At 52.3% G+C, this 10,949-nt stretch overlaps 1 protein-coding gene and 1 long non-coding RNA gene across 14 annotated transcripts in view; one reads left to right on the top strand and one right to left on the bottom strand.

Moving 5' to 3' along the window:
* The window catches only part of PPARA (peroxisome proliferator activated receptor alpha), a 69,997-nt gene that overhangs the window by 6,027 nt on the left and 53,021 nt on the right, over window positions 1–10,949 (bottom strand). For 10 of the 11 annotated variants that reach the window (XM_070053051.2, XM_070053050.2, XM_051828150.3 and 7 more), the window contains 3 exons: window positions 9,914–10,052; window positions 9,328–9,530; window positions 1,103–1,550 (listed from right to left, as the gene is read on the bottom strand). In XM_070053051.2, coding sequence (XP_069909152.1) covers window positions 1,103–1,550; window positions 9,328–9,530; window positions 9,914–10,052 — 790 coding nt within the window. Of the gene's footprint in view, window positions 1–1,102; window positions 1,551–1,978; window positions 6,372–9,327; window positions 9,531–9,913; window positions 10,053–10,949 lie in introns of those variants that run through there. The other variant, XM_089307745.1, reaches the window with a different exon arrangement.
* The window catches only part of LOC138844458 (uncharacterized), a 31,190-nt gene continuing 29,374 nt past the window's right edge, over window positions 9,134–10,949 (top strand). The window contains exons 1-2 of one of the 3 annotated variants that reach the window (XR_016216402.1): window positions 9,134–9,396; window positions 9,850–10,605. This is a non-coding gene — a long non-coding RNA (uncharacterized LOC138844458). Of the gene's footprint in view, window positions 9,397–9,849; window positions 10,606–10,949 lie in introns of those variants that run through there. The other 2 variants (XR_016216401.1, XR_016216400.1) reach the window with 2 other exon arrangements.

Here is a 10,949-nt window from a genome sequence, read left to right as displayed (position 1 = left end):
CACTTTCTACCATGATCTTCAAAAGCGTTGCTAATGATGTATTTTTAAGTCTTCATTTTTATTGTAAAATAAATATAATTATTATGCTTTTAGACAAAGAAAAAACTTAAAATACAGACAGATCACTGCCCCTCCCTAAATAACCTTAACCCCAGCATAGCGGGTGTAGCACTGACCTCACCACGTCTTCTTCTATGTATACACGACTGATAAAGATGATCATTTCTTTGATAAGACGGGCATCACGCTACCTAGAAATAGTTTTGCAGCTGCTGCTAATGCCCAGTGCCACATCTTGGTCCCACGAAAGGATGATGACAGATTACGTGTAACTGCTTTGTCCCTTGCACTCGACGCCTGGCCATAAGGACTTCCTCCGGGGACTGGCGTCCAGATGGTCAGTGGAAGGTCCACAGAGCAAACCACAGCAGCAGCACTGCTTCCGGCAGTCCCTGCCAGGCTGGGCAAGGTCGGCGGGGTTCACAGTAGGCACATGACCTTCCTGGACCCGAGGCAGGGCTATTCATAGCCCCCAAAGCTCAGGGGGCTCAAAGCCAACTGCCACAGAGAGGCCCAGCTTCTCCTTCCCTGGCATCTGCTTCCTGTGGCAAAGCCAGTCTTGCGCTCACTGCCAGCTAGTGGCTGCTAGTTTTCATTGTGAGACGGCATCGATATCCTCAACAGTGACGGCAACACGCCAGTGCTTGTAGGCCACTTCATGGAACGTGGCCTGGGATATGGAGAGGTATAATCCTACCACTACATTAGAATCGTGCTGGCATACCGCAAAGTACAATCATACCTAAATATATAATTAGATAATAATGTCTATAATAGGTGTGATGTGATAATATAGTAATGTCTATAATATTAGATATGATGTGAATGGGAGGATTATAAATATAACACATATGAATTTTATAAATACAGATGGATATGCTATTTACATATTCTATACCAGGCAATATGGATCCAATTCTCAGTTCTACTCAGCGGCATCACAGCACAGGTGCCTTCTCATGTGCCAGCGCCCACGCCACTGGACGGCAGCTCAGGCTGGTGCCGGCTGACCCCGTGGCAGCAGAGCAAAGCCAGCACTTACCTCCACAGCAGATGATAGCAGCCACAAAAAGGGAAATGTCACTGTCGTCCAGCTCCAGTGCGTTGAACTTCATGGCGAAGTCAAACTTGGGTTCCATGATATCACAAAACGGTTTCCTCAGGTTTTTTAGGAACTCCCGCGTGATAAAACCATTCCCGTAGGCGACCAGCATCCCATCTTTGTTCATCAGCGACGACAGCATCGTGAATATGGCCTCATAAACTCCGTATTTGAGCAAGGTCACTTGATCATTCAGGTCCAAGTTTGCGAAGCCCGGGATGGCCTTGGCGAACTCGGTGAGCTCTGTGACGGTCTCCACCGACATGCACTGGCAGCAGTGGAAGATGCGGACCTCCGCCTCCTTGTTCTGGATGCCATTGGCCACCATCTTGGCCACGAGCGTCTTCTCAGCCATACACAGCGTCTCCATGTCGTGTATGACAAAGGGCTACGAGGAAAGACGCTAAAGATAAGCCAGGCCATTGGGGATGAGCTATTCAGACCTTTACTAATAAAACCATGAGGAGCTCCTATCTTGTACCCAGGTCACTCGCTCTGGTGCTATGGAGAATTTAAAATACACGCAGAATGCTGTCTGCATTCTTGGACAGCTTCAATGTCGGTTGGGGGCAAATAAGACTAATAATCAATAAGACAGTGATTGCCATTTTAACAATAAGCCTGACAAGAACCAAGTACCAAAACACCTTTAATATTTTATAATGTTCCCTGAAGTCCTAAAAACTATTGCAGTATTATTTTTAAAAAATATTTATTTGAAAGGAAGAGTTACACACACACACGCACACACGAGATGGGGCAGGGGTGGATCTTCGATCCACTGGGTCACTCCTCAAATGACCACAACAGCTGGAGCTGGGCTGATCCAAAGCCAGGAGCCAGGAGCTTCTTCCGGGTCTCTCATGTGGGTGCAGGGGCCCAAGGACTTGGGCCATCTTCCGCTGCTTTTCCAGGCCATAGCAGAGAGCTGTATCAGAAGTGGGGCAGCTGGGACTTGAACCCACACCCATATGGGATGCCAGTGGTGCAGGCAGTGGCTTTACCCACTACACCACAGTACCACCTCTACTGCAGCACTACTGAGAAATTACAGGGGCTGGCACTGTGGCGTAGCAGGTAAAGCTGCCACCTGCAATGCCTGCATCCTATATGGGTGCCAGTTCGAGTCCTGGCTGCTCCACTTCCATTCCATTTCCCTGCTATGGCCTGGGAAAGCAGTAGAGGATGGGCCAAGTCCTTGGGCACCTGCACCCGCGTGGGAGACCCAGAAGAAGCTCCTGGCTCCTGGCTTCAGATCCGTGTAGCTCCGCTGTTGCAGCCAATTGGAGAGTGAATCAACGGGTGGAAGACCTCTCTCTCTCTCTCTCTGCCTCTCCTCTCTCTGTATAACTCTTTAAAATAAATAATTAAATCTTTTTTTAAAAGAGACTCCTGCATTCCTATGTCCACCGCAGCACTATTCACAGCAGCCCAGGTGTCCACTGGTGGGTGAGTGGATAATGAAAATGGGCACATACACAGTGGAATAACGTTCTGCCAGGAAAAAGCTGTTATTTGTGCAACAGGGATGGAACTGGAGCACATTAAGTGGAATAGGCCAGACACAGAAAGATACATACTCTGTTTTCAATCATATATTAGAAGCTAAAAGGTCGGCATTGTGGCACAGTGAGTTAAGCTCCAGCCTTCAATGCTGGCATCCTATATCAGGAGCGCCAGTTTGAGTCCCGCATGCTCCGCTTCTGATCCAGCTCCCTGCTTATGCACATGGGAAGGCAGCAGAAGATAATCCAAGTGCTTGGACCCCTATTACCCACATGGGAGACCCAGAGAGAATTCCTAGCTTCAGCCTGGCCCAACCCGGGCTGTTGTGGTCATCTGGAAAGAGAACCAATGGATGAAAGAGCTCTCTTTCTCTTTATGTCTCTTCCTCTCTCTGTTACTCTGCCTTTCAAATAAATACATAGATTTTTTTTAAAAGTTAGTTTCATAAAGTAGAGAGTTGAGTAGTGACCACTAGAAGCTAGGAAGGGGAGGGGAGAGTGGGGATGGGGGTGTCAAATAAGGGGTGACAAAGTACACTTCCGCGGAGAAATCAGCTCTTGTGTTCCATAGCACATAGGGCGTCTGTGCAGCTCACAATGGTTGATGATATATTTTATAAACAACTAGGAGAGGCTGGTGTTGTGGTGCTGTGTCAAACCAGCATCCTGTATTGGAGCAGTGGTTTGAGTACCAGCTGCTCTGCTTCTGATCCAGCTTTGCAGGAAGCAGCAAATAATGGCTTGGGCCCCTACCACCCACGTGGGAGATTAGGATGGCTTTGAACTCCTGGCTTCAGCCTAGCCTATTTGGGAAGTGAATTAGCAGATGGAGGATAGCTCTCTCTGTATCTCCCTCTCTCTCTGTTGCTTTGCCTTTCAATCAATCAATCAGTTCCCAACATAAAGAAATGGTCAGTATTTATGGGTGAAAATGCTAATTACACTTTCTTCTTACATTTTATCCAATCTTCACACTTTACCCATAAATTTTTTTTTGTAAAAAAAAAAAAAAACAACAACAAGCTATCAGCAGAAAAGATGCTTGGCCATGGTATTGGCAGCCACTATGTTCAGAGGGTGCGTTATGTCTCATGGGGCTGAGTACATACAGAGAGAAGGAGAGGCAGAGAGAGAGAGAGAGAGAGAGAGAGTGAGTTTTCCACCCGTTGGTTCACTCCTCAATTGGCCCTAATGGTCAGAGCTATGCTGACCCGAAGCCAGGAGCCAGGAGCTTCTTCCAGGTCTTCCATGTGGGTGCAGGGGCCCAAGGACTTGGGCCATCTTCCACTGCTTTCCCAGGCCATAGCAGAGAGTGGGATCAGAAGTGGAGCAGCCAGGACTCGAACCAGTGCCCATTTGGGATGTCGGCACTATAGGCAGCAGCTTTACCTGCTACGCCACAACGCCGGCCCACATCTATTTATTTTAAAGGCAAAATTACAGAGGGAGGGCACGGGGACAAAGAGAGAGAGATCTTCCATTCGCTGGCTCACTCCCCAAATGGCCACAATAGCTGGGGATGGGCTGGGCAGAGCAAAGGAGCCTGGAACTTCATCAGGGCCTCCTATGTGGGTGCAGGGGCCAAAGCCCTTGGGCCATCTTTTACTGCTTTCCCAGGAGCATTAGCAGGGTGCTGGATAAGAAATGAAGCAGCCAGGACTGGAACCAGTGCACATACGGGATCCTATTTTCTCAGGTGACAGTTCATCCCACTGCACCACAACGCCAGCCCCTGTCTATTTATTTTAAGGCAAAATTACAGAATATGAGAGAGAGGGAAGGAAATACAGAAAGAGAGGGTTCGTGTGTTGCTGGCCCCAGATGGCGGCAATGACCATTGTGGTCAGAAGCAGAGTGCTGGGGCTAAACTGGACTTGCAATTTGGGGTACCAGCTTTGCAGGCAGCAGCTCCCATGCTGTGCCCCAGCGCTGCCCTACAACCACACTGCAAAAGCACAGATGGCAGTAATCCCTCAGTTCCAAAAAGTATATCCTTGAGCGACCTTCACATCATTCAAATCACTGGCTTTCCCTAAGTACATGCAGTAGAAACAAAAATGTTCAATAAAAAGAAAAAGAGCTCTGTGGTTAAAAAGAAGTTGGAGAAATTCTGAGCCACATCACATTGGGACCTGGAGTCTCTAACGTGCACTGTGAACAGCAAGCCCAAGGTAGGGGTGAGCAGTGACCCCCGCGCCTGATGACAGAATGTGTGCCTGTGCCATTGCCTTTGGGTACAGCAGCCCGTGTGAGCAGGGCAGGTCTGCCTGCGTCATCTGTGTGGGCCCGCCTGGTCCAGAGCAAAATGAAAATGTGGGCTCCTGGTTAAGATACGGGTAAGAATTTCAGCACTGCCACAGCAGAGCAGGAGCCCCGGAACACAGAGCACTTCCAAGCGTGAAGCCCTTGGAGTCCCTTGCACTGGGAAGAAAGGTTCATTTCTTCTTTATAAAGTTATCACTGGGGCTTCAAAAGCAGGCCTCGGGGGCTGGTGCTGTGGCACAGCGCGCTAAATGGCATCCCCCGCTGGAGGTCCCGCGGGAGTCCCGGCTGCTCTGCTTCCAGTCCGGCTTCCTACTAATGCTCCTGGGAAGGCATTCGAGGCAGCCTGGGTGTTTGGGGCCCTGCACCCATGTGGGAGACCTGGATGGAGTTCTGGGCTCCTGGCTTCAGCCTGGCCCAGCCCCAGCGTTGCAGCCATTTCAGGATGAACCAGCAGATGGAAGATCTTGCTCGCTCTCTCTTTTTGACAGGCAGAGTTACACAGTGGGAGAGAGAGAAAGGTCTTCCTTCCAAGTTGGTTCACCCCCAAATGGCCGCTACAGCCGGCACACTGCACCGATCCCAAGCCAGGAGCCAGGTGCTTTTCCTGGTCTCCCATGCGGGTGCAGGGCCCAAGCACTCGGGCCATCCTCCACTGCACTCCCGGGCCACAGCAGAGAGCTGGACTGGAAGAGGGGCAACCGGGACAGAATCCAGCATCCCAACCAGGACTAGAACCCAGGGTGCCAGCACCGCAGGCGGAGGATTAGCCAAGTGAGCCGTGGCGCCGGCCTCCTCTCTCTCTTGCTCTCTCTCACTCTGCCTATCAACTAAATAAATCTTTAATTAAAAAAAGGGTCTCAATTGTAGGTAAAATGAGTGCTAACTTTAAGAAACTCAGATTTATTAAAACTAAAGAGAAACTGGGGATGGCTGTTTGGCCTAGTGGTTATGGTGGTGGTTGGAATGCCCGTGTTCCCTGTCACAGTGCCTGGGCTGGAGTCCCGGCCCCTCTCCTGAGCCCGGCTTCCTGCTAATGTGCACCCTGGAAGGCAGCAGGTGTTGGCTCAAGTACCTGGATTCCTGCCAAGGGGACCTGAATTGAGCTCCTGCTTCCCAGCTTCAGCTTGGCCCAACCCAGGTCACTATGGCCGTTTGAGGAGTGAGTCAGCGGCAGGGAGCCCTGTGTGTCTCGGTCTCTGTGCCTCTGAAGTAAAGTTGTGTAGTAAAATATACACTTGAAAATCTGTCAAACTTTATTGATAAACATTCCTGGTGAACTACTTTATTGATAAACATTCCTGATGAGACTATGTTTAAAACTCCATGAAGCTTACATTTAACTTTGAGAGTGACTCTGCCTGGACACGGCTCCCGGAAGCTGCCCTTCCACCCAAGGTTCTAACGCGCTGGGAATCAGGCTGGAATTCCGCTTCCCAAGCCTGTGTGGGAACCAGTGTCAACTGCATGACAAACAGTCGTCTCCTTACTTCACTTTCCTCACCCCAAATAAGACATTCAGTGTTGCAAACCAGACCAGCTACAACCAACTCGTTTTGTTGAGAATTCAAGTGCATTCTCAGGGAGTCAAGATTCTCCACCACAGAAGATGTCCCAGGACTCTACAGGGCATTCCCAGCAACTCTGAGCAGCAGGAGCCCCTAGGACAAAAACGCACAATGCACGCCTCCTGCTCTCAGCGCATTCATTTGAGGCAAGTTCTGATGTGTTTGTTAGATTGAAAAGTAGCAGAAACACATGAGTGTGAATTTCTAAAGTCTAAATACTCAGTGCTAATGGGGTGTTTGTTTTTTTAGCTTAATCCCCTTATCCATTTTTTACAAGGCACAACTATTTCTAAGACCAAAGGCAGCTAAGTGTGAGCAAGGGTCAGTGTGTGTGTGTGTGTGTGTGTGATGTGCATGTGCATGTACAAGGACGGGTGCACATGTGTGAGTATGGGTTCATATGTGTGTGAGTGTACATGTCAGTGTGTGCACGTGTGCTTCAGACTACAGCCCTGGGTGGCTGGAAAAGCAAACGTCCCAGGAAAGGTGTTGAACTCACCCAGTCTCGTCAGTCCTCTTTCCTGTCAGGTCGTCCCAGGAACTGGACAAGACTCACTGGGCACAGAGCAAGGCTGTTCTACCGAGGACAGAGCTTCGTCTCCCTAACAGATTTCCAACGCTAGGACTGTACACAATGATGCACCTCACAGGCTCCCCATGCCAAAGCCAGAACTCTCAAACAGATGCAGGTAGTGCAGCCTGGAGGTCAGGGACCCTCCTCACACAGAGCACAGTGATAGGGCCCCTTCACAGGCAGCAACTAGCTCCGGGTGGCCTCCCAGTGGCTGGGTGGGAACAGAAGAGCAGCCGTGCCTCCCACAAACTGCGTGTGGACAGGACACAGTGGGCTGTGACCCTCGTCAATCACAGTGAGTGAGGGCCAGTGCTGTGGCTCACTTGGTTAATCCTCCACCTGTGGCACCAGCATCCCATATAAGTGCTGGGTTCTAGTCCCGGCTGCTCCTCTTCCAGGCCAGCTCTCTGCTGTGGCCCGGGAGTGCAGTGGAGGATGGCCCAAGTGCTTGGGCCCTGTACCCCATGGGAGACCAGGAGGAAGCACCTGGCTCCTGGCTTTGGATTGGTGTAGTGCTGGCTGTAGCGGCCATTTGGGGAGTGACCCAACGGAAGGAAGAGCTTTCTCTCTGACTCATTCTCTCTCTCAATTACAGTGAGTGACCCAGAGCAAGATGCACCTTAAAATTGGTCCCTGGGCAGGCATCCATCCTAGCAGCACACACAATTCTGTTTTTATAATACAAGCATCCCTAATCCTGGATCCTAGACTATTAATCCAGCATTTATTTCCTTCAGACCAAAATACAGATTCCTGCCGATAGTAGCTCTGTGCAGGTCTTCAACAGACTGACTTCCTCACCTTCTAGGAGCTTCGTGTATCTCCCTGGGAACCTGCTCTGTGCAGAGGAGACAGATTACGGTTAAGCAGGAGTGTTTTGTCAAGAGTGAGTATGACTCCTGGGGCTGCTGCTGTGGCCTAGTAGGTAAAGCTGCCATCTGTGTCGCCGGCATCCCATATAGGCACCGGCTTGAGTTCCAGCTGACCCACTTCAGATCCAGTGCCCTGCTAATGCACCTGGGAAATCAGCAGAGGATGGCCCATGTGCTTGGGCCCCTGGAGGGAGACTTGGAGGAGCTCCTGGTTCCTATCTTTGGATTGGCCCAGCTCCAGCCATTGCAGCCATTTGGGGATGAACCAGCAGAAGGAAGCTCTCTCTTTTTCTCTCTCTCTGTCTGCCTCTCTAACCCTGCCTTTCAAATAAATAATTTTTTAAAAGAGTAAAGACATCTTTTAAGCTGGCCTCAAAGTCTTAAAACTCAAAGGAGAAATAGAAGATTCCAATCAGAAGCCTGGTGAGCCTGGCGCCCAGAGGCAGTAATATTTGCAAGACCGAAGTGCAAAGGTCACCTTGGCTGTACCCCGGGCTCAGGCAGGACGTGACTGGCAGGAGCCCCGGGCCACAAGGCTCAGGTCTTGGCCTATTTAACCACAAATTCACTCAAGAATTAAAAGAATCAGAGAGGCCTGGTTTGCTCGCCAAAGTAAGCAGCTTGTGAGAGGCTTTATCTCCCTGTGACTGCGAAGCCCGGCTGCTAACTGCTAAAAAGGAACTCGCTGCCACGTGGCCAGCCAGGGAGAGGCCTGGGGGGAGACCCGGCGACCGACCGACACAGGGGCAAGGTGCTGGGCGCTCAGTGACCAGTTCCCCACCCCGGCCTGACAACATGCATTGCAAAAACCGCCCTGTGGGCACGTGGCTCTGCGGGCCTTCAGCGTGCAGGCGCCACGGCCACCAGGCCACCGGAAGCCAGCGGAGCCGCAAGCCAGCGGGAGCCGGAAGCCAGTGGAACCAGAAGCCAGCGGGAGCCGGAAGCCAGCGGAACCAGAAGCCAGCGGAACCGGAAGCCAGCGGAGCCGGAAGCCAGCAAAACCGGAAGCCAGCGGGAGCCGGAAGCCAGCGGAACCCGGAAGCCAGTGGGAGCCGGAAGCCGGCGGAGCCGGAAGCCGGCGGAGCCGGAAGCCGGCGGAGCCGGAAGCCGGCGGAGCCGGAAGCCGGCGGAGCCGGAAGCCGGCGGAGCCGGAAGCCGGCGGAGCCGGAAGCCGGCGGAGCCGGAAGCCGGCGGAGCCGGAAGCCGGCGGAGCCGGAAGCCGGCGGAGCCGGAAGCCGGCGGAGCCGGAAGCCGGCGGAGCCGGAAGCCGGCGCAGGCTCGGCGGGAGCCGCTGACGTCCGGGCGCCTCTCCTCAGGCGCGGCTTCGGCGGCGGTTGTGCAGAACCCTTCCCAGCCACGGCGCCGCCGGGCGCGGGACGCCTACCGGGTTGTTGCTGGTCTTCCCCGCGAGGATGACGCGGGCTTTGACCTTGTTCATGTTGAAGTTCTTCAGGTAGGCCTCGTAGATCCTCCGGGCCAGGGACCTGAGGTCGGCGCCGCCGGGGCCCTCGGCGTCCTGCTCGCACGCAAGGCTCTCGGCTTTCAGCTTCGCCTTCTCCGATCGCGGCATGCGGCCGAAGCGAATCGCTGCGGGGCGGCGGGGGGACACGAGGCAGTGAGGCGCCCGGGGAACGCAGCAAGGCCGGGGGCGCGGGCCCGGGCCCAGCTCTGAGGGCCGGGCTCGGGACGCCCTCTCCCGCTGCCAGCGCCCGTGGAGACCCCACGAATCCCGCGCTTTTGCAAGGGGACAGAGTACAGGCATGGTCTAAAGTGAGCCTGTGAGTGAGTAAAGAGAATCACGTGATAGGGCCGGTGTGCCGCAGGGCTCCGCACCCTCCCGCAGTGGCAGGGACGTCCCGCCAAGCGCTCTGCGAATCCCAGCCCTGTGGGCTTTGTGTTTTCTTAGGCTGGGCCGGAAGCGCTCCCCACAGCACAGTCTGCCCCCACGGCACAGGAAGGGGCTTACCTACCATTGTGGGACATCCCCACGGAAAGGCACTTGTGAAAGCGGCAGTACTGGCACTTGTTGCGATTCTTCTTCAGAATCTTGCAGCTGCGGTCGCATTTGTCGTACACCAGCTTTAGCCGAATCGTTCGCCGGAAGAAGCCCTGCGGGGTGAATGCGTGGCTTACTCAAGAACCTGCACCATGGGGCTGGCGCCGTGGCTCATTGGGCTAATCCTCCGCCTGCCGTGCTGGTATTCCGGGTTCTAGTCCCACTCAGGGCGCCAGAGTCTGTCCCGGTTGCTCCTCTTCCAGGCCAGCTCTCTGCTGTGGCCCGGGAGTGCAGTGGAGGATGGCCCAAGTGCTTGGGCCCTGCACCCCATGGGAGACCAGGAGAAGCACCTGGCTCCTGGCTTTGGATCGGCGCAGCGTGCCGGCAGCAACGCGCTGGCTGTAGCGGCCATCTGGGGGGTGAACCAACGGAAAAAGGAAGACCTTTCTCTCTGTCTCTCACTGTCTAACTCTGCCTCTTTAAAAAAAAAAAAACTGCACCATCAACCTGTCATGGCTTCACTCACCTTTCTTGTTCTTCATCTCCTGTCTCTTTCGAAATCAACTAAGCTTAGAGGAATGGTTCTTCTGAAAGGTCTCGTGTAATTGAGACATAAAAAATTTTAATTCTGTTGCATTCAAAATGAGAAATAAAATGAGGCAAATTTCAGAGTAGTTTTGAGATGCCCTCATGTGATTGGGAAGACATAGTTATGGTTTCCAGTCACTCTGCCCTCCCATAGGACATATCCAAGTCTGTGACAGAAAACTGTCTCCAGATTTTTGTAGAATATTAACTCCTTAAAACACAAATTAACATGCAAGGAAGCCATCTATTTGTAAATAATTTTCTGGCTTTATAAAAGCATCTTAAACTTTACCCAAAAAAACCCACATTTTTTTCTAGTAAATTCCATAAAAATCTAAAGTCACAAAATCATAGCCCTGCAGAAAAGGCCATTTTACAGCAGCTCTTTTAAGAGGATGTGGTTAGAAAACTTGAGGAGGAGT

The sequence above is a fragment of the Oryctolagus cuniculus genome, chromosome 11, assembly GCF_051225735.1.
Source record: "Oryctolagus cuniculus isolate XC-2025 breed Fujian yellow rabbit chromosome 11, ASM5122573v1, whole genome shotgun sequence".
Classification (NCBI taxonomy): Eukaryota; Metazoa; Chordata; class Mammalia; order Lagomorpha; family Leporidae; genus Oryctolagus; species Oryctolagus cuniculus.
This window is presented reverse-complemented; position numbering and strand designations above follow the sequence as displayed.